A 23,962-nucleotide genomic window follows, 5' to 3' on the forward strand; every position below is an offset into this window, starting at 1 on the left:
GTTTTATGTCCCCCATAATTTTCATTCAAGGAGAAATGGGTCCGGGTTCTTATGGGTTAACTTCAAGGTCTCTGTACCTATATATGTTTTTCTTTTAATTGTATGTGTGTCTGTATGAGCTACTGGATACCTGAATTTCCCCAGTGAGGATGAATAAATCTATCTATCGGGCTAAATAAATGATTTCAAGAGGCATATATTGAAATTGGCCGTGTGCATAAAATAATTTGTTAAATAAAGAAAGACATTTATAGGATCAATATGATCCTCTGATATGAATGAGTCACTGAAGAAAACTGCTCATAAAGCGCTACTAGTGCTTCAACTGTAAATGTATTCAAATACAAGTTATAAAACATGCCTGTAGGCTATATACGAATTTTTAAAACTACAAAACAGAATTATCCTATCTTTTATGAAGGGTTTTCAGTATTTTAATGATATCTAATAAAGTAGATTTGAACAGTTAGGCCTTTTTTTTCCTCTGCGGAAGACAATGTTGTTGCATCACATGAATGGACGTACACAAACAAAACCCCACTTCACCCTTACAACCAATCAAAACACACTATTATACGCATAGCCAATCCAAATAGAAAGCAGCAACAACACGGTTCCACTACCAACCAATCCAGAGAGGAGGCGGTATGACGTGCACTGTCAGCTGTTCTTGTTTTGCTTCTTTTTCCTCGTCTCTTCCTCCAGGATCTGGAGAACCAACAAGCGCAAATAACCTCACTGAAAAGAAAAGCTCCGGCTGCGGCCCCGCTGCTCCGCGCTTCACTCACACATCAGCTGCGGACACATTTCTTCCACATTGGAGCTGTCTTCCGCCGACATCGAGCGAAGAGGTGCAGCCGATCCCAGGCCTCCAATCCAGGGCGGAGGGAGGGAAGGAGGTCGCTGGGAATCGGGATGGAGACCGGAGAGGCTGCTGGCGGGCCTGGTGGACCGGACGGACAGGGGATCCGGTTTGGCTGCGCCTCTTTCAACCAAGACTCCACGTAAGCAAGCAGACTGAGACCATGAACCAGTACACACTCATCCTGCTGGAGCTCTGCCTGGAATTAGACAGACGCGTTTAAGTCCTGTCCTAAAACTATGCATTAGAATGTTTAAAAATAGAGCTATAGACTAATTCCCAGCAACGTCTTACCCTCATACAATTAAAGGGTCACTACACCAATTTTACACATTTACCATCAAGCGTTTGAAAACAGTACACATGTACAATGTCCTATAATGTCTTCTGTGGCTCTGGAGGGGCTGTCAAGCCTGAGAAAAAAAAAATCTGATGATGTCATTGTGATGTCATCAGTATGTTGTGGTTTGAGTATTGAGTGTACATACTTTCAATTGAAAGCCTGCATTGCAAACACCTTGTAACTTGAAATATGTGAGTTTTGAGAAGGCAGAAAGGGTCTAACAAAGAGGAGATGCTATTGAGTCTCAATGTTGCCAGAGCTTGATCCATACTGGGATCTAAACATATTCTGACCTCTGCTGGACACAATCTGTCTCATAAAAGTGTCCTAACTTTACAGAAACGCAATACTTAATCAGTGGATTAGCCCTTTAACAGTGTCTTCTGTTGATGCAATAGCAACTCCACTGAAGGATTAGTGCCTTGCTCAAGAGCAGCTTGTTGATCATACATCCACCCTAAATTAAAGGGTGTAACTGATGTTTCTTTAGCAATAATACATAACGTTATTTTATTTTGAAGGGCAGGTTCATAGTCCAAATTAAATTGTAAACCTGTTTTTCTTACTGTAATGATTCCTCCTGTTCATACTGACCATTAGAAGATCTCTTCATGATACTCTTACAATGGAAGTTGATGGAGGACTAAATCCACAGTCCTCCTTCTGTGTAAACATGGATTTAAAAGTAGATGTGAAGCTAATATGAAGCTTCAGCGTCTAAATTAGTCAAATCTTCATCTTCTATGTTTCAATGTTACAGTGTTTTTAGTGGCAAAGTTCCTCTTTTTACTATACTTCCACCACAGAGAAACAGGAAACACAACTCCATCACTTCCATTGAAAGCACATTTGAAGGAGCTTTTTTAATATTCAGTATGAACAGGAGGAATGATTACAGAGAGGAAAAACTCTTTACTGTTCAGATGGACACCTGACTTTTTTAAGAGACACATAAAACTTTGTAACATGCCATTAAAGTCAGCCCCACTCATGAAGCAGGATGTCACACACAGGACTGCCTCTATGTTGACACATTGCACATTTTGTCAAAACGCTGAGTAATAAATAGATAGACAGGGCATTTTGAAGAAATGGAGGTAGCTGTGTGGACGCAAATTAAGCCTGTCTGTCTGTCTGTCTGACTGTCTGTCTGTCTGTCTGTCTGTGCTAACTTGCCCTCATCAAACATCTGCAGCTCTTCAGGCTCACGTGGCAGTAAAAACAGTAACAGCTCTCAGACAGCAGGAGAAGGCAGACTCATGACTTTGAGGCATTGGCTCCAGCATATAATTACTGTTTCCTTCTGAAAAAAAATGTCTCATTTCAAATCCTACAATTGCAATTGCTCTTTAAATTACATAATAAGTAGGAGATGATCGTCACACTATGTATTTGTTCTGCAGGGTCAGTGAATATATGCTGTATTTTTACTGTAGTTCTGCAGGTTTCCCCATGCTAAGTAACAGGATGAGACAGGACAGGAATGTACAGATGCCATGGTGACCATTAAGAAAATAGCTGCTGTAAAATGAGTGGATGTCTTCAACACGTTCAAAAGTTTGTTTTGACAACAGTGAGTCATCAGATACTGTGTTAGTGTGAATATGAACAGGGAAGGGACAGGAAGTTGGTCAGCTTGTTTGACAAGACATCAGAGGAACATTTAGTGAGTGGTCCAACAGGTGGGTTAATATGCATCTCACCTTAACAATATGTACTAATTTGAGATCCTTTTCTGGATTTAATGTTGAATATTTCTGTGTTTTTCACCATCAATCAATGGAGAAATACATCATGAACACTTCATCTATGCTGAAATGTCAACTGATGATGTGTGGTACATTTCTAGCTCAGTTTAGTTGTATTGATGTATTTTCTTATTCAATTCAGTTCAATCCAATCCAGTGCCTTTATTGTCATTGCACAGCAGTACAACATTGTGTGTTCTCTGTGGCTAATACACATAAAAACAGCAATAGACAATAAACATAAACCAACAAACAATGAGACACAAAATACACCATAGACACATAAAATACACTATAGACTAGGGCTGGCAATATATCAACATTATATTGATATCGTGATATGAGACTAGATATCGTCTTAAAATTTGGATATTGTGATATAGCATAGGTGTTTTTTCTGGTATTCTAGCTAGTTTTATTATTTGCTGTTTACCCATTTTGTCATTATTCTGCCTCTAGGTGTAACATATATCATGATATGGCATAAGAGTCTTTTCCTGGTTTTAAAGGCTGCATTACAGTAAAATGATGTACATTTCTGAACTTACCAGATTGTTCTAGCTGTTCTATTATTTACCTTTTACTCAGTTTATCATTATATCCACATAACTGATTTATCAGAAATCTCATTGTGTAAATATTTTGTGAAGGCACTGACAGTACATCCCTACAATATTGTGGTGATATCGAGGTTTTTGGACAAAAATATTGTGATATTTGGTTTTATCCATATCGCCCAGTCCTACTATAGACACATAGAATACAATATCGATATTACACTATTATCCCCACATACTACATAAATATCGGAGAGTAAGTCATGATGTCCTGTGAGCACATTGTACCCAGAAATATCACATCAAGTCCTGTCACGTTACCTCAGAACAAATCATTATTGCATATTACAACATGTTATGTTACACCATACTACTGTACATCACACCACATCATGCAGTGTTACATCACTCCACATCACGCCACGTCATGTGACCTGGTAACGATAATAAACATTTCACAGGGAAAAAAAGCAGCAAGTTCAGTGCTGATTCTTTACTCTCCCGCCTGCACACACTTTTTCAGGGTCTGCGTTTTCATCCGCCCAAAAACATTTTTATATGTCTGTGAGAGTTCATAGAATTAGTGATTTGACACAAAAAAACACTCTTACATGACTGTAATTCCATACTTACAGTAGGTCAGGACATAACAACTGAACTATATCTCCATGACAACTGAGTAACTCCATCCGCTTAGATGGAATTAAAAGCTCAAGATAAACCGAGTAAGTTGAGATTTTTTTTTTGTCACACCACAATTTTTCTTGTCATGAGGGCAGTGTTATTTGTGCTTGTAGTGAGCCATACCTGTTACATAAGCTCCTCTCAATTTTAAAAGATAAGCCAACATATGCCAAATCTTATCCAATGACATCAGGGATTTATTATTCCCTGATGTCATAGTGAGTTATTGTGGGCAGTATGCCAGGATGATGTCAGTATGTGGTAGGTTTTGGCAGGATTCAGGGAAATCTGGCTTACTCCAATATTAAGTGTGAATATACTGATTCTTTTTCACCTCAACCACATTAACTAACTAATGAAATGATCATCATCAGTTGTAGAAAGCTTTGCAGAACAGAGCACTAACATGATATTTTAGATATTGAGCGTGTGGTCTCATATGTCATGTGTCTATACAGTAGATGCTTGACAAATAACAAGTGGTGAGTTTCGGTATCCCTGCGTCTCCACCAGTCCATACATACATACATTGACAGTGTGCAGAAAAACACTTGTTGGCATCTAAGTCCATGTCTGACCTTGTTTAATTTCAGGATTTGTTTCATTTGTTGCACTGACAATGTCAGGATCTCACACTTTTTTCTGTTACTGCTGCTGTCCTCCAGTTTTCAAGTTGATTGAAATTTATTAAGGAAACATGCTTGAAATGTTATAAATTATTATGATTTTTTTGGTGCTCTCCATTTTCAGCTTCTGTATGGCTCCTGCTGACCCTTTTTTAAATAAGGCCCTTGAAGAGCTCACTTTTTTATATGACACATTTTACCACTAGGGGGCTCTCTGAAGGAAGGACAGTGAGCTAGTGAGCTGATGTGGAAGTTAATTTCTAAATGCTTTCCTGCTTTCCTTGTGTGTGTGTGTGTGTGTGTGTGTGTGTGTGTGTGTGTGTGTGTGTGTGTGTGTGTGTGTGTGTGTGTGTGTGTGTGTGTGTGTGTGTGTGTGTGTGTGTGTGTGTGTGTGTGTGTGTGTGTGTGTGTTGCAGGTCACTGGCTTTGGGAACAAAAAACGGCTACAAGCTGTTCTCTCTGACCATGGTGGAAAAACTGGACTGCATCCATGAGAGCGGTCAGTATGAATCTTTGACTCTGCACTGGGCTAAACATTTGGTTTAGAATTAAATTCCAATTAGATTTCTCTGGTAAACTGGTTAATAATAGAACACAGTCTATTCAGAGTCAGCACTCTTTTTTTTTTAGTAATCTATTCCATTTGTTAGTGTACAGCCATTCAATGATGACAGCATGAAGGCCAGTATCATGTGTCTCTGGTCGATCACTGGCCTTTATTCATTCATTATGATTTATGAGACAAGCAGGAACAACATTTTTTTGTATTGTAATAGCTGATCTGTCCCAGACTGACCTGTCTGCTGAGGATGACCTCACATGTCAGGCCACCTCATGTCTCCTCAGTTTCCCTATAAAAAAGAACACAGAGTTTGTGAAAGAGCACAAAACACTGGTAACATTTAATCACAAGCTGTCTATTGTTTAAACTGTAGTGGAGCTCTTATTAAGCTTAACCTAACCCTTATTTGTATCTTTAATCTTTCTCTTGCTATACATTCATCTTCAGCTTCCCAAATAATCATAATAATTATAAATTCCACTCTGTGTGTTTTAATTTTTTGCTTCCTAGGAGAAGAAGGTAAAATGAGCAGAGAAATAGGATCATTCTATAATATCTATATCTACATTGTTGGGCATTAAAACAAGAATAAAGACTGTATCATCAGAATTATATGTAGAAAACCAAAAATACAAAAAATGAAATTGTCTTTTTTTTCTTTTAACCAGAAACATTCAGCTACAGATTTAGAATTTTGAAAAAAGAAAGAATAAAAAGGCTGACAGACAAAAATGTCAATGTGCATGTGTAGAGAGAGGTCTTTTAATAATCTTACCATTTTGTTACACATTTTACACACAGTGGTCCTCATGCAGCAACACTGTTAGATTTCTGTTCAGGGGAAAAAATAAGAGAAGTAAACTCCAGATGCAACTCCAGATGTTCTTAGCTGAGTCCGCTCTTACCCAGCTGTGCTGAAAGATGAATCCCAGTTGGTCTTTGATTGGAGGCGTGTGGCTGAAAGTTTATTATTAGCATAGGTAACATCACATAAACACTGTATAAGAGCAGGTGTGCACATGTGCAGGACTCAGAGGGAAAATAGTCAACAAGAAAAAGATGAGCTTCAGCAATAATGGCAAACTGTAAAATAAACTTCAACTTATTATAGTGCTAATTGGGACCAATCAACCAATAGTATCTCATTAGCTCACAAATTTATAGAATAGAATAGATTACGTTTATTGTCATTGAACAGCAACTGTACAACACTCCTTTCAGTTGAATATAAAAGAACAAACAAACAACTACTAATAATTTTGGTAACTACCAATAATTTTCCAATTATTATAATTACTCTGAAACATATTTAATTTTTATTATATGACATTTGTGTGGTTTTTTTATGTTCCTCAAATTTAAAACGCAAAGAAAATGTTTCTTTGCATTGGATTAACAATTAGTTGACAGTGAGAGTCAGATGTACCTTACCTAAGAGAAGAGTAAAAATAAGAATAGAATCCCCCTGTGAAAAAAAGAAGAGAATTAGCTGTATATGATTTCTTATTCTTATTCTGTATATGACTTATTACTTACTAAATGTGGAAGGAAACCAAACACCTTAACCAGAGTATGACCTCATCAGGATATTGAACTCCATCATAATTATGCTGCATGTGTGCTGACACACATCCAGACTACATGAAGAACTGGACGAGGAAGAAAATTCTCTGTGCAAGTTAATATGAGTAGTAATTACATTTCAGCGAGGCTCAACCACTAAGAATTGAGCCTCTCCACATCACAGTGCTCCCTGGGTATTTTTGGGGTTTTAGTGGCTGGATGTTCAGACGAGGCTGAGCTTGCTGTAATTACACAGCAAGTCTGGCAGCAGTCTCCAGAAGCAGACATTTCCTCAGAACGGCTGTGTTTGCTCTGTAGTCTGCAAGCTCAGGTTCTAGATAGAATGCAATCTGACTTATTTAGGCTATATAAAATATATAACCAACTTCCACTTCTAGGAGAGACAAGGTGAAAAGGGAGAACATATTGGAAACAAGAATATATAATATATTTATGTACCTAACTTTTATACATTTTATAAGAAGGGTAAGGATAAGATATACAGAGAAAGAGTTTGTCATGATCCAATTAAAACTATAATGACATATTGCTTGCCTGAATCCAAAACATCCATCCATCCATCCATCCATCTTCTTGCCGCTTATCCGGGGTCGGGTCGCGGGGGCAGCAGCCTAAGCAGGGAAGCCCAGACTTCCCTCTCCCCAGCCACTTCCAAAACAATAAATCCATTAGGCATGGGCCGGTATGAGATTCTGGCGGTATGATAACCATAAGCAAAAATATCACGGTTTCACGGTATGGCGGTATTGCGATTACAGCTCTAAAATGTTCCTAAAAGGAAGAAAAATAAAGCTGCACCACCTGAGGGATTTCTGACCTTTCCACTTTCTGTCTTTGAAGATTAAAAACAGCTCATACCTTTAGGAACGGTATGACAGAACATTTTGCGGTTTCGGTTATCGTGGCTTTTTCATATCGCGGTATACCTTGAACACGGTTATCGTCCCATGCCTAAAATCCATAATGAAACTTCATCACAAGGACTTATTAAAGTTCATACACTGTCTCACAGGTTATTGTTTAGCCGAGGCGGTAAACCACTTAGATGTTGGGTGAGTTTAGGGTCAGTGCATCTCATCTTGTATTCAATTTAGTATGTACACTCAAAAAATGGAAATTGGCTGGCTGATACATTTACGTGTATGTTAAGTGTAACATGTGTTTCGTACTATATAATTTCATGCTTCCATGATGATTGTGATTAAATCATGTAGTATGTACCTGAAACGCTTAATAGATTCACTCATGTTAAAAGAAACTGAGACAATGTTAAAAAAAACGTTAAAATCTCGGCATATGATCAGATTTCTTTCTTTAGGCAATAAACAATTCTGCTGCTCCAACCTAATTTACTGGTGTTGGATCAAGTTAGAGTGGCACAGTTAGATCAACTTAAGGTGGTGCAGTGGTTAGTTGGAGTTTGTATGTTCTCCAGCTTCCTCCCACACACCCAAAACATGCAGGTTAAGTTCATTGGAGACAGTAAATTTAAAGGTGTGAATGGTTGTCTGTCTACTATATGTTAGTTCTGTGATGGACTGGCAACCTGTCCAGGGTGTACCCCGCCTCTCACCCAATGACAGCCTGGATTGACCCTCTGTAGAATGAGCAGAATGGATGGATCAACTTAATTACTGGTGTTGTTACTCCTATTAGTTAGTTGCTTCAACCTTATTCAATGAAGTCAGACCCAACCCCACTAAATATGTTAATCAAACCTAATAAATGAATATGACTTAACCTAAGTACCTTAAATTGGATCAGCAGAAATCCTTAATGCTGAAAGAAAGCAATTTAATCATGTGGAAATTCATTCCGTTATTTTTTAAAGTTCACTCAAGGAGTAATTTTTTTATAGTGACACACACTGAATATGTGGCCTCTGCTTTGTTGTCTTCTTTCATACTTATATGTTCATTGTGTAGTCAGTGAAGAAAGTCTGTTTCACATTAGACTGTCAAACATTATGGAAAACTCTGTTATACTTAAGTGTCCAAACATCTTCTCAGCAGCCAGATGAAAAGCCTTACATGCATTTTCACAAATTACTTCAGTGGCAGTTACTGTCTCCAGCTGTTTCAATCTTGCATTGTGTGTGATTTAAACTTCTCTCATTGTACTTTACATAAGATTAGTAGGTAAGTCATCTTATTTTAAGGATTTGGGTTCAGATTGTAATTGGAGGATTATTCAGTCTGCAGTTAAAACAGCGGAAAGAATTGAAGTGTATTTAATTAAAAGTGAAGTAAAAGTTCTTGTTATAAATAAAGGTGTCAGCATGCATCAAACCAAGTGCTTGTTGGATTGTTAAAAAAGCATCTGAACCTCCAACACACACATACACACACACACCTTTTACAAAGTTGGAACTGAGGCAGGGTTTTGAACTTCCTCTGCATTCTTTACATGACTTCTGCCAATGTCAGTCGGCACAATGAGAGCAACACCATGAACGCCTTCAAGTAGAGATGCTTCAAATGACTTTTCAGCGTGCCTTGTGTGACCATCTATGCAGTATTTTGCTGTTAGACATGTTTGGACACATCTTGTCCAAACTTTGTTTTCGGAAATCTTAACTGAGCAAACCTCTGCTGGCATCTCCATATTTTTTTATCAGAAGCTCATGTTGTGCAGACAAGTTGTTCCTGACCTAAAAATGATGTCTTTATTTCTCTTGAGGGAAGGATTGTGGTAGTGTGGTAGTTTAATCTCTTTCCTCATCACTGCCTCTGTGTCTTGTTCCCTGTTCTCTCCCAGCAGAGACTCCAGATGTCTACATCGTGGAGCGCCTGTTCTCCAGCAGTCTGGTGGTGGTGGTGAGCACCGCCATGCCGCAACGTATGAACATCTACCACTTTAAGAAGGGGACCGAGATCTGCAACTACAGCTACCCCAGCAACATCCTGTCTGTCAAGCTCAACAGACAGGTGAGCTTCCCTGAACACTGGTATATCACAGTGTAGCCATACAGGTTCCTCACATACAAGTTCACACACTGACCTATAAACGGCCCATGCTGCTGTCAGTCTTTGTGTTAAGCTCAGGAAAATGGGTTCGATCAGGGGTGTCAACTCATTTTAGTTCAAGGGCCACAAATAGCCCAATTTGATCTCAAGTGGACCATTCCATAATAACCTACACATTATATATATATATATTATATCTTTACTATAATAAACCATCTATTTACTATGAAAAATGTTGCTGTTACAACAACATTATGTCTTGTTTTTCTTCCATTATTTTGCACAGAAGCACAGTATTTTTTAGATTTTACACCACTACTATCATACAATATCATGTTCTATTTTTACCCTAGACATGAGATATAGCACAGCAATAATGATTGAAATGCATTTTATTGAAACTGAAAACTACAAGAACTTTATGGATCCCTAAATAGAAATCCTCATAACGACATAGAATTATTTATAACATACAACATTATTAAAACCATAAGTTAGCCTGGTTCCAACCTTTGAATTGCTGCCTACATTACATTCAGTTATTTAAAGAATGAATTTCCATTTCACTTATGTAGGTAGCTATGAGATCATTGATCGCTCATTGATCATGATTGGAATGGCCTTGAATTTGTGTAAGATGGCATGATTTCTGTTTCTGTTAATTTTTTTATTTATGTTTTATTATATGTTTGATTTTTCTTCTTTTTTTCTGATTTTCCTATTCATAAATAAGCATTATCCAATACTGAAAATAAGCCTTGAGTCCATAAATGTCTCTGCATGTTTGCTTTCATGCATGGATGTTGATTCAGAGATATCAGCGTGGCTCTTTCTTTTCTGTATCTCCTCCCCGCTTGGTAAATGTCCATGTTCCCCTCATTTAGCAATACTCCCAGTTCATTAGGCAGATGCAGTCTCCAAACTCAAGCCAAGGTACCTCGTGGTTCATTAGTGATATTTTCTCAGATTTGACAGCTAATGTCCATCAATCTGTACATCTTGACCTTTTGGAGACATGCTGAGATAAACAACCTGCTGTCCCTTGTCCTCACAGCTTTGAGTAAACATGCGTGCAGACAACGACATGCTCATTTCCAACTAAGGAAATGTTTTGTTCGATTCATTCTGATACATCAGCACCCGCCTGGGAACATTAAATTAAGTCTGCCTGATGACATCACAAGCAGATGTTTCCATTCAGAGTTCAACACGGCATGGGACACTACGTTCCAAATATTGTTCTACTGTTCAACACACAAAGATGATTGCTTTTACTCAGTCACCAAACAAGCTTCTCAGGACTGTAAACAGTATGCAGCCTGTACTGACTGTGGCTTGTTGTTTCAGCCTGGAATATTCATCAGCTTCAATACTGTACCAGCCTAGAGCAGGAGTTCAACCTGTAAGGGAGCCATAGTCAACGTCATTTTAGTGGGGTTTTCTTTTGTGATTTTTAATTAACCACTGAACCAAAAATCATATTCATCCACTATCAGGCTTTTTAGATATGTTCGTAGGGCTGGCCATTAAGGGCAGAATCAATTATCACAACATTTATGACCAAATACCTTGATATTGATTTTTTTTTTTTTAAAGTATATTTTTTTGGGGCTTATTTGCCTTTAATGTACAGGACAGTGGAGATAGACAGGAAACAGAGAGAGGGGGAATGACACGCAGGATAAGACCGCTCGGCTCGGAATTCGAACCGGGGTCACCTGCAACGAGGACTGTAACCTCTACACATGGGGCGGGTGCACTACCCGCTGAGCTATGCTCAACCCCTGATATTGATATTTTGACAATATTGTATTGATGACTATTGGTGCTTTCACTAAATATCTATGCAATGAGATTTGTTATAAATAATCCCTTAGTAATGTGGATATAATGTTAAATGGATAAAGGCAGATAATAAAACACATTTCTACTGTATTGCAGCCTTTAAAAGCAGGAAAAGACACGTATTCCATATCATGATATTACAATATTCAATATATATATATAGACAATATCTATAAAATATCAAGATATCGATATAATATCAATACATTGCCCAGCCCTATATGCTAGTGACATGTCTATAGAGATGGTAATGTTAAGTGGTTGGTCCGTCACTTTGGTTCCAGGCTGAAATATCTCAGTAAATTTAAGATGCATTACATTGGAGTTGACATTCATTCCTATTCTTCTGATGAGTGTCATGAAAAAAATGGAACATTTGTGTCCATGTACACAAATCTACAAATTAAATACTGTATAGTGACTATTTTATGAACTTAATGAGTCTGAATTGGGACAAACCAATGAGAAAGAGCTACAGATATGTTAAGCATGTTTATTTACATGCAGCTTAGCCTATTGGCCATAAAAAGAAATCCTCATAACAACTTATAATACTATAAACTATTTATAACAATAACAATCTTATTAAAACTATTAACTATGAATTTAACAAAAAGCCAAAAATGTGTAGCAATTACACAAAAGTGTAACATAATATAATATTTTAATTTTTGTGCATTTTGGGCCACTTGAGGATAAGTCATCAAATTTCAGAATCAAAGACATTTGGGATGAAAAATTTGAATTATTTTTCTGTAATTTTCACAATTTGGAAAATTATCCAGTGGGCCAGATTGGACACTTTGGCGGGCTCTATGTTTGACAACCCTGCTGTAGATTATTTTTGCGGTAGTAGTAAGTGCACAAAACCTGAATATTGAGTGCTGTAGCAAAATCAGTGTTTTTTGAATGTCAGTAACCACCTATAATTATTTTGGTGAGAAAATCCAGATCTGTAATGTGATTCTTATAATGTCTTATTTATCATGCTGTCTCAGTATTGGTAGTCAAGGTGAGGAGTTCATGTTCATTTATTACAACAGGAGACCTGAAAACTCCCTGTCATGACACAGCAGCAAGACTGTTGACAGAAATATGATCTCTGAATGTTCTGATGAAGTCAACAATAGTGTTTCATTTCACTTTAAACAAGACAACCTGCATCTCCTTATGTGGGATTGAATGTGAAACAATTATCTTCACACGTGTTCCCTACAGTCAGTGTGGTTTCACTGGTGTGAGTGGAAGTGCATTACATTATATTGAAATGACCTGAGGCCTGCTGTGTCTTGCAGAGGCTCGTGGTGTGCCTTGAAGAGTCCATTTACATCCACAACATCAAAGACATGAAGTTACTCAAGACTCTGCTCAACACTCCGTCCAACCCCTCAGGTAAGACATGGGGACTGCTGGAAGTATGTGCCTCAAACACACACACACACACACACACACACACACACTGACAGCAGGGCGATTACAGTTTATTACAACGTTGGCCTTATTGTTGTGATTGTTGTGAGCAATAAATCATATATTATTATATTATAAACATATGTTTTTAACAAATCACATCACAGTACATTTCAACAAAGCATAAAATCAAGCAAAACCTCCCACCCCAAAAACAAAACACAAAAAGGATAACGACATTACATAAATGGGATATTAAAATAGCTTAACATCATATAGTTAACATAATAGTTACATCGGCATTCCTTGTGAATAGATCACCTTAAAAATTCCAGAGTTTCCCACAGTTCACAGTTCTCCAAGAATGAAAGAAAGGGGTTCCAGATCTCATGAAATTTGGCTGATTTCATTTTCATTGAGTATGTTAATTTTTCTAGGACAAGGCATGCTGATAGCTCTTTCAGCCGAATGACCAACGGAAGGGCTTTTAACATCCTTCCAGCAAAGAGATACTGTATTACTCATTTAAAAAGTAACTGTTGAAAGGGAGATGTTGAGGTTAGCAAGCGTGGTATCAACTGATATCAACATCAACAGATAGCTTAAAGGAGAGGTTGAGAGTGTGTCTTAAACCATCAGTCAGGTGTTCATATGAACAGTAAAGAGTTTGTCCTCTCTGTAATCATTCCTCCTGTTCATACTGAATATTAAAAGATCTCCTTCAAATGTGCTTTCAATGGAAGTGATGGAGGACTAAATCCACAGTGTGTCCACACACTCATTTCAAAGTAGATGATCAGCTTCTATGAGTCTTCATCAGTGTGAGTTATTCATATCAAGTGATATCTGACACATTTAAAGTCTTTTTAGCATCAAATTCCCTCTTAGTGTTTCCTGTTTCTCTGTGGTGGAAGTATAGTAACAAAAAGACTTTGACACTAAAAACACTGTAACGTTGAAACATGGAAGATGAAGATTTGACTCATTTGGACTCTGAAGCTTCATATTAGCTTCACATCTACTTTTAAATCCATGTTTACACAGAAGGAGGACTGTGGATTTAGTCCTCCATCACTTCCATTGTAAGAGCATTATGAAGAGATCTTCTAATGGTCAGTATGAACAGGAGGAATAATTAGGTTTTAGTGTTCATTTGAGCTGCTGACTGTAAATCTGTTTCTTTAAAACAAGACACTATCATGTTGGGATAGAGTAAGAGTTAGAGTACTATTACTACTCTCATGTCAGTCCAATATAAGGCTATGCAGTCAGCAACTGGTTATCATAGCTTAGCATAAAGACTGGAAACAGGGGGAATCAGCTACTTGACTCTGTCCAAATGAAAACAAATATCACACACCAGAACCTGTAAATCTCACTGTTCAACATGTCATATTTTTTTGTTTAATCTGCACAAAAACTGCTGTTTTGTCCCATCCTGTCAGTGAAGCTTCATTGTTCTCACAGCCTTTAATTCTGAATGAAATCATTCTGAACAAACCTCAATAAAGCCTTAACATTAGCAAGCCAAAGTCATTTCAGAGTAAGAGACTAGCTGGTGAAGGATTGAGCAGCTAAAGAGCCAGATTTTTTCTCAGGAGTTGGTGGAGACCAAACAAGAGCTAAAAGAACTTTCATTGGGGGAAACAAATAAATGCTAATGTTGCTCTGTCTGCTGGATGTGAATATAAGCAACTGTTTGCTATTGCAGCTTTAATGTGTAACTATTATAACCTCTTGCAGGTCTCTGTGCTCTTTCTATCAATCATTCCAACTCTTACCTGACGTACCCCGGCAGCGCCACCATCGGGGAGATCATAGTATATGATGCCAACAATCTGGTAAGCAACAAGTCATCAAAAAACATCAAATCCAATGCTACTGTCTGTTATTATCAAGGATGGATTATCCAATTTTGGATTATCATCTAAATTTATTGCCATTACATTCTTGTGTGAATGTAGGCTGGATTATAGTGTGCAGTCATTTTACTCTAACTAATTGCATCAGAGCAGACAGACAGCTAAAGTGCAGAGTAGGAGGTAGATTATGACGATGATGGTTGTCAAAATCTCATTAGATATGATTATTCATCGTAATTTAGTTCTGGTTCATTGTATTAAAAAGCTTTTATATCTGTGAGTAACACTGTCACTATTTGATAGATTCCCTGTATGTGTGCACTGACTAAAAACATACACTCCTTTAGAATTAACAACAGCTCTTAAAGACTGTAATTAGGAAATCAAATCCAAGATTACATTTTTTTAATAGTATGATATTATGATACTATGATGATAATTATTAGTATGTCAGTATGTTGAAATTGTATATAACAAGAATTTGTCATGCTATAATAACACACTTTTCTCATTCTACCACACACCTATTGTACTTTTGTAATTCACTTTCACTTAAAGTCCGTGTAAAGTAAGAATAAATATGTGTTCTGAGTTTGACATACCACAGAAAAGTGTGTTGTTAACCACCCTGCCAAATTTGAATGATTAAAAAAAATCGCCAAATGTATGAAATTAGGCTTCAAAGTTGTGTAAAAATCAGCCTCTTTCTCTGCTGCCAAACGCTGTGGGAGTGCCCACAGAGTTCACTGAAACCCCGCCCCCTACCAAGTGTCACCTGTCAATCAAAGTCACCACCTCTACCGAGTAGCTGGATAGTATTGCCTCTACCAGAAACATGGATGCTACGTCTGAGAGCTTTCTGCTGCTAACTCAGTTAACTGGCTAACTGTAGACTGTAGTAGTAGTAGTGTGCGCTGAATGTATTTATACCTCTACAGCAGCAGGGGCGGGTTTATGCTAATCAGGACCCCCCCCCCCCCCCCACTAAATCCTGAACACAGAAATGTTGAAACACAGTTTGTGAAGCCTAGCTCTACAATTCAAATCTAAATGGTTGAAATGCTTTTTACATCTTTTTTAGAAATACATTTATGACCTATTTAATGTGTTTAGAAGAAAATGTCTGAATTCACTTTACATGGTCTTTAATATTTTTATATCCATGGTCAGATCTACCATATGTGCCATGGGGACCTTGAGCAGAGAGGGGCCCTCAATAATTTAATATTTTGTACCTTCAGTTGAAATGTTTGGATCATGTATGTGCAGTAAAAGGACTGAGTGAAGGAGAATATAGATCAGCAGGTGTTGAGATTATTTAATAATCTCTCAGCCAGTCACATCTCTGCTCTCATAGCTCTGAAACTTCTGAGCCAATCACAGTTAACCTTCATAACAACAGCTCAACAAAGTAAAAGCTTTCCATCAGGAAATGTTTGAATGGTTCAGACATGAACACACACCACCACAAATCTGCAGCCAAAGACTGATGGAGTCATTTTTTCAGTTACTACAATAGAAATAAAGAAATAAATAGATAGGAATAAAGAATAAAGAAATAGATTTGGTAAAGCTGTTTATATGATTATAGCAGACTGACACTATTTCAGCACTAATTCTAATGTATCTCATGATTATTATTTATATTATTTATTGATAACCGATTATTTAATGTGTGGACAAAACAACACGTAACATAGAAAATAGATCCAAGTTGTAATAAACTAGACTCATGCATTAAATATGGAACACATTTGGAAATGAAAGTTCACACAGCCACAACTGATCACATGTAGACTCAGAGGACTGTTTTCTTTGAAACACAGTTATCAGGAGATCATCTTCTCTCACAGTGTGTTCTGATACTTGTTTGTCTGAGACTGTTCATTCTGATGGCGCCTTCTCTCGTGTCTGTTTGTACGACACCTTAGACTGTAAGAGGTTTTTTCCTGCGGTCTTTGGAACCGTTCCATTTTGTACAATGTCCAAGAACTGATGCTGAGCTCTCAGGATGTGTTTAATATACCACACAGTGTAATAGTGGACTGGGAGGTACAGCTGGGATTTTAGGACACCACACATCAGGGAGGGTCTCTCTGAGCTTATGATGTGACTTGGCTAAGAGAGGACTGAGTCTGATAGACAATGGACTCTGAGTAGCTGTGATACTGTAAGCTAGAACACATGATACAAGTGGTGGAAAGTAACAAAGTACATTTACTCAAGTACTGTACTAATGTACTAATGTATAGTTTTGAGGTACTTGTACTTTACTGTAGTATTTCCATGTGATACTACATCTCCCTCTCAGAGGGAAATATTGTACTTCCTACTTTAGTTACTTTTCAGATGAAGATTTGACACAATGGATAATATAACAAGCTTTTAAAATACAACATATCGTTAAAGATGAAACCAAAAATATCTTTTGATGTCTTACAAAAAGCAGTGTGTAGTCGGCTCACATTTCAGATGTCTATGAGTTGTTAACAGCTCCACCAAATAGTGATTTTTACCTCTAAACTTCTCACATGCTTTAATTTCAATAAATGTTCAAATGATCCAATATTTCAGCAAAAAATCAAAGATTAGAGAAAAAGCTGAAAACACATTTGTTTTTTCTTCTTTCCTCTCCCATTAATCATCTCACCAGCCCTCATATTTATCTGCTGACCCTTTGGAGGGGCCCCACCCCTAGGTTGGGAACCACTGGACTAAACTAGCTAACTGTATATAAAGTAGTGTAAACTAGCTAACTGTATATAAAGTAGTGTAAACTAGCTAACTGTATATAAAGTAGTGTAAACTAGCTAACTGTATATAAAGTAGTATAAACTAGCTAACTGTATATAAAGTAAACTAGCTAACTGTATATAAAGTAGTGTAAACTAGCTAACTGTAGCTATATATAGTATAAACTAGCTAACTGTATATAAAGTAGTATAAACTAGCTAACTGTATATAAAGTAGTATAAACTAGCTAACTGTATATAAAGTAGTGTAAACTAGCTAACTGTATATAAAGTAGTATAAACTAGCTAACAGTATATAAAGTAGTGTAAACTAGCTAACTATATAAAGTAGTGTAAACTAGCTAACTGTAGCTATATATAGTATAAACTAGCTAACTGTAGCTATATATAGTATAAACTAGCTAACTGTATATAAAGTAGCATAAACTAGCTAACTGTATATAAAGTAGTATAAACTAGCTAACTGTATATAAAGTAGTATAAAGTAGCTAACTGCATATAAAGTAGTATAAACTAGCTAACTGTATATAAAGTAGTGTAAACTAGCTAACTGTATATAAAGTAGTGTAAACTAACCAACTGTATATAAAGTAGCATAAACTAGCTAACTGTATATAAAGTGGTATAAACTAGCTAACTGTATATAAAGTGGTATAAACTAGCTAACTGTATATAAAGTAGTATAAACTAGCTAACTGTATATAAAGTAGTGTAAACTAGCTAACTGTATATAAAGTAGTATAAACTAGCTAACTGTATATAAAGTGGTATAAACTAGCTAACTGTATATAAAGTAGTATAAACTAGCTAACTGTATATAAAGTAGTGTAAACTAGCTAACTGTATATAAAGTAGTATAAACTAGCTAACTGTATATAAAGTGGTATAAACTAGCTAACTGTATATAAAGTAGTGTAAACTAGCTAACTGTATATAAAGTGGTATAAACTAGCTCCACCTCCAGCAGCTACAACAGTAACATGCTGCTCTAACACTGATGCTTCACTATTAATAATCTAATGATGTCATATATAATAATATATCACTACTTTTACTGTAATACTGCATACTACATCGCTATAATACTGCAGTACTTTTACTGTAATACTGCATACTACATCACTCATAATACTGCAGTACTTTTACTGTAATACTGCAGTACTACATCACTCATAATACTGCAGTACTTTTACTGCAATACTGCATACTACATCACTCATAATACTGTAGTACTTTTACTGTAATACTACATACTACATCACTCATAATACTGCAGTACTTTTACTGTAATACTGCATACTACATCACTCATAATACTGCAGTACTTTTACTGTAATACTGTATACTACATCACTCATAATACTGCAGTACTTTTACTGTAATACTGCATACTACATCACTCATAATACTGCAGTACTTTTACTGTAATACTGCATACTACATCGCTATAATACTGCAGTACTTTTACTGTAATACTGCATACTACATCGCTATAATACTGCAGTACTTTTACTGTAATACTGCATACTACATCACTCATAATACTGCAGTACTTTTACTGTAATACTGCAGTACTACATCACTCATAATACTGCAGTACTTTTACTGTAATACTGCATACTACATCACTCATAATACTGCAGTACTTTTACTGTAATACTGCATACTACATCAAGGTTATAATACATATTTAATGTAGTAGGATTTTTAATGTTGTGTTGGTATTTTTAATAAAGTAAATGATCTGAGTAGTTTTTCGATGTCTGTGTGATAGAGAATTGTTCATCTTTCATTATAATCCAGTGCTGGGAAACCCTGCCTCACTCAGAGAGAACACTTTGTTTCAGTTGTGCTTATCTCCTTGTACACTCATGTTTAAAGTTTCAGTGTGTGTGGTTCAGGTTTGTTCTTACCTGGAAACACGTCAGCAGATCTTAACCACACACTGGATGTTCATGTGAACTCAGTCAGATAAAGAACACCCCCCCTCTGCTCTGTGTTGATTCATTACAGCACAGCGTAAGTTTGGCCCCACAGGATGAAAGTGTCTCTTTCTTCACTTTGTCATGACTCAGTTCTTGATATTGCACTTTGCCACTGCTAGGATTAGAACTCACATGTGCATTACTGATAAATCTGTAGATGATGTTGCCCATGCTAATGTATTGGTCAGGATCTGTGTAAAAGCTATTTTTGATACTGGTAGAGACACTTCTACTGTTCACCTTTTTTATAAACTGGATTGAGAGGGTTTTATAGTGTTTTGAGAAATTTCAGTGCTGCTCAACAAACCATGAAAAGACCCAAATCAACAGTGTGTTAATCCATTCACTCAATACTGTCTGACTTCCTTACACTGTAAAAAAAGAAAATCCTGTTGTTTTTACAGGAACAAACTGGCAGCTGTGGTTGCCAGAATAATTCTGTAAAAAAACACAGCAAAACTGTAATCATCTTTACAGAAATTTAACAAATTCTGTATTATAAATTCAAACAGCAAATTCTTTTATAAAATTAAATTTTAATCTAGTAAATTCATCATTGGATTTCTGCTGAATTAGCATGACCATTATGCTATTACACCTATTCTTTCAGTAAGATTTACATCGAGATGTTGCTTAATGTATATACCATACCTTTCAATTTCACTGAAAAATACCAAACAAACATTATTTAAAGTCCGTGTAAAGTAAGAATAAATATATGTTCTGAGTTTGACATACCACAGAAAAGTGTGTTGTTAACCACCCTGCCAAATTAGAATGATTAAAAAAAATCACCAAATATATGAAATTAGGCTTCAAAGTTGTGTAAAAATCAGCCTCTTTCTCTGCTACCAAACGCTGTGGGTGTGGCCTCCGAATTAACTGAAACCCCGCCCCCTACCGAGTGTCACCTGTCAATCAAAGTCACCACTTCTCTCCCTCTACCAGAAACATGGACGCTACGTCTGAGAGCTTTCTGCTGCTAACTTAGTGGCTAGCTCAGCGGCTAACTCAGCGGCTAACTTCTTACAGTGTAACCTGCCTGTGGCACTCAGTCCTAAGCTCATTAGTTCCTACTGAAGATATAGTTTAATTCTTTGTCAAAAAGGGCTCAGTAAATAAACATTCTATAGCTGCTGACATGAAGATGATATCAATGTGGAGTAACTCTCTTTATTTCTGTCCATCTCTTGGTCATTTCAGAGCACAGTGACGATGATCCCGGCTCATGACAGTCCTCTGGCAGCTCTCACGTTCAACGCCTCAGCCACCAAACTCGCCAGTGCCTCAGAGCGGGTAAGGAAGAGATGCAGACACTATTTAAATTAATGGGGAAAAAAATCTGTTGTTTGCCGTAAAGCAAAGTAAAGAAAGCACCTGACTGTCTGTCTCACAGGGCACAGTCATCCGAGTGTTTTCCATTCCTGAGGGCCAGCGTCTCTTTGAGTTCCGTCGAGGCATGAAGAGGTCAGAGGTCACGCACATCATATAAGACCTTCACTCATAAAAGCAGCAAAGTAAATGTGTGAATACAGCTGAAAACATCAACCTGAACAAATCACATAAATCATCATTCCAAATAATAATAATAATAATAATAATATAATAATAGCATTAATATCTTGCAGGTACATTGTATGCATGTACTTATACCTCAATGACTAATTTATAAGTAGTAAATGTGACATGAGTACTGGCTAACATACACAAACAGCTGAGTAGAATGATGAGGTCAGAGCCTGAGAGTTAATCATCTACTTTAAATTACTCATCATTCCTTGAGTGTTTGTGTGTGTGTGTGTGTGTGTGTGTGTGTGTGTGTGTGTGTGTGTGTGTGTGTGTGTGTGTGTGTGTGTGTGTGTTAACATCTGTCCTGTCTGTCTGCAGGTATGTCAGTATAAGCTCTTTGTCCTTCAGCCCCGATGGTCAGTTCCTCTGTGCTTCCAGCAACACAGAGACAGTGCATATCTTCAAACTGGAGCAAATGGGACCAAGGTACACACACACACACACACACACACACACACACACACACACACACACATACATCCTATAAACACAACATGCTTTTAACCCTGTTCGAGTCAAATTTGACCTATTTTAACATTTGAAAGTAATGAAAAACCAAAAATTATTTATTGTTGTGCAGCTGGTATACATTTTTGCACAATGTTAAAGGTTATCATGAAGCCTACCATTCAAATATTGTTGCATCCCTCACTTCCACTAAAGTAACAGAAATAATGATGTTATGTTCTCATTTTAAATGACATGAGATCCTAACATAGCGTGATTTTGAATGTTTTTCAAATCAAAAGAAAACATCAACACAAAATACAGTAGTAGTGTAGTTCCAAATCTGGTATAAACACTGATTATAAAGGAGTACTTAAGCCAGGTCAGAATATTAACAGTATGTAAAAGTTAAAGGCATCATTGAATGGTAAATCCAAAATATCATGTGATTCCTGTTGAAAGCGTAGGAGATCATGGTGTAATATGAGAAATAGAATCACATTGATTGAGGCAGAGCATCAGCTATTTTGTGCAGTAGCAAGGTAGTCCAGATGCTCTCCTCCCTAGTGGAATTTAGTTCTTAAAGCACTGACATCATATAATAGAGACAGAATGTTACTGAATCAATCAATCAATCAATCTTGATTTATATAGCGTTGAATCACAATAAAAGTCATCTCAAGGCATTTTACACATAGAGCAGGTCTAGACTGTACTCTTTAATTTAATTTAAAGTGACCCAACGTTCCCACATGAGCAGCACTTGGCAACGAAGGCAAGAAACCATTTTAACGGGAGCCATCTGCCTTGACCTGATGGGGTTGAAGGAGAGAGAGTGAAAGGGAGAAGAGGGAGAGAAAGAGATGAGAGAGAAAGGAGAAATAAAGAGGAGAGGGAAAGAGAGAGAGAGTGACAGTGCAAACGATCAATCAGCATTGAAAATAATGCAAAATGAATGTAAGATGATTTCTATTAACAGTAGAGCAACAGGTCAAACAGCTGAATCAGCCTCTGAACAAGAAATATTATTGAGATGGTTTGACTAATCAGGAGCTAATGTATGATTCTACACATGCAGAGGACTTTAAAGGCATTAAAACAGTCATTAGGTAATTTTTCTAACAAAGTCATTGTTTTCTGTGTGCAGTGGAGAAGACGATGCTGCCACCTGGTCAGCCTACGTGGGGAAGATGTTCTCAGCAGCCAGCAGCTACCTCCCTGCTCAGGTCTCCGGCATGATGAGCCAGGACCGGGCCTTCGCCACCGTTCACCTCCTTTCATCCGGCCAAAAGAACGTCTGCACCCTGGCTATGTGAGCCTCTCTGTGGAATCAGAGCCTGTATATTAGCATGATCTGTGTTTTTTGTTTGGGTGTAGTCTACTCAGAACATGTTGTGTTTTTAGACCTACACAGAAAGATCTCCTCACACGAATATTTTAGGATTAAGGCGTGACATCTCATAATCCAAAGGGCAGCTATGACATTAACTGACCAAATCTATGCTCCCCAGAGGATGAGCTCTTTTGAATTTAATGACATAATTTCTTTTAGCAGCACTTTAGGGAGAAAATCCTTTTTTTTAAAATCTCACCACCCTGAGGTTTTATTTATTAAATCCCGTGATGACACAAGAATGAGGTTGATTTCAAACAATTTTTAGGAGGGCAGTTTCAATCAGTCCTTGTTTCTTAGTGTTGCACCAGATTAAAGTGAATGTCTATGATTGTTCCAAAACAACTCTAATGGAAACTCACTTGGATGTTTCAGGATCCAGAAGCTTCCGCGGCTGCTGGTGGCCACGGATGACGGCCAGCTGTTTATCTACAACGTGGATCCACAGGATGGAGGAGAGTGCATGTTGGCACACAAACACAGGTGAGGCTGCAGCTGATTTCACAATGAGTAAGAGTAAAAACTACATACTGTAGTAGAAAAACATCTGGATAGTTACCAAGAAAATACACTAATACACCCCGACCAGACTGCACACAGCCAGGGGAGAAATCAAAGGAAAAACCTGAATAAATGTGGGGCACATACCTGTATCAGACACTGCTGGGAACCTCCCTTTACTCTCTCTGCCAGAAGGGGGAGACAAAAGTCCTGCAGTCTAGCTTATAGCAATATGGTATAATGAAACTAAAACACTAAAATAAGT

General features: G+C 37.3%; 1 protein-coding gene across 3 annotated transcripts in view; it reads left to right on the plus strand.

Annotated features, from left to right (window-relative positions):
* The first annotated feature begins 759 nt into the window (after positions 1-759).
* wipi1 (WD repeat domain, phosphoinositide interacting 1) overlaps positions 760-23,962 on the plus strand; it is a 28,931-nt gene continuing 5,728 nt past the window's right edge. For 2 of the 3 annotated variants that reach the window (XM_053337702.1, XM_053337700.1), the window contains exons 1-10: positions 760-1,004; positions 5,237-5,319; positions 9,724-9,893; positions 13,073-13,169; positions 14,931-15,028; positions 20,991-21,083; positions 21,184-21,254; positions 21,675-21,782; positions 22,951-23,115; positions 23,572-23,679. In XM_053337702.1, coding sequence (XP_053193677.1) covers positions 916-1,004; positions 5,237-5,319; positions 9,724-9,893; positions 13,073-13,169; positions 14,931-15,028; positions 20,991-21,083; positions 21,184-21,254; positions 21,675-21,782; positions 22,951-23,115; positions 23,572-23,679 — 1,082 coding nt within the window. In that variant the 5' untranslated portion in view covers positions 760-915. The remainder of the gene's footprint in view (positions 1,005-5,236; positions 5,320-9,723; positions 9,894-13,072; positions 13,170-14,930; positions 15,029-20,990; positions 21,084-21,183; positions 21,255-21,674; positions 21,783-22,950; positions 23,116-23,571; positions 23,680-23,962) is intronic. The other variant, XM_053337701.1, reaches the window with a different exon arrangement.

This window comes from Scomber japonicus, chromosome 18 (assembly GCF_027409825.1).
Source record: "Scomber japonicus isolate fScoJap1 chromosome 18, fScoJap1.pri, whole genome shotgun sequence".
NCBI lineage: Eukaryota > Metazoa > Chordata > Actinopteri > Scombriformes > Scombridae > Scomber > Scomber japonicus.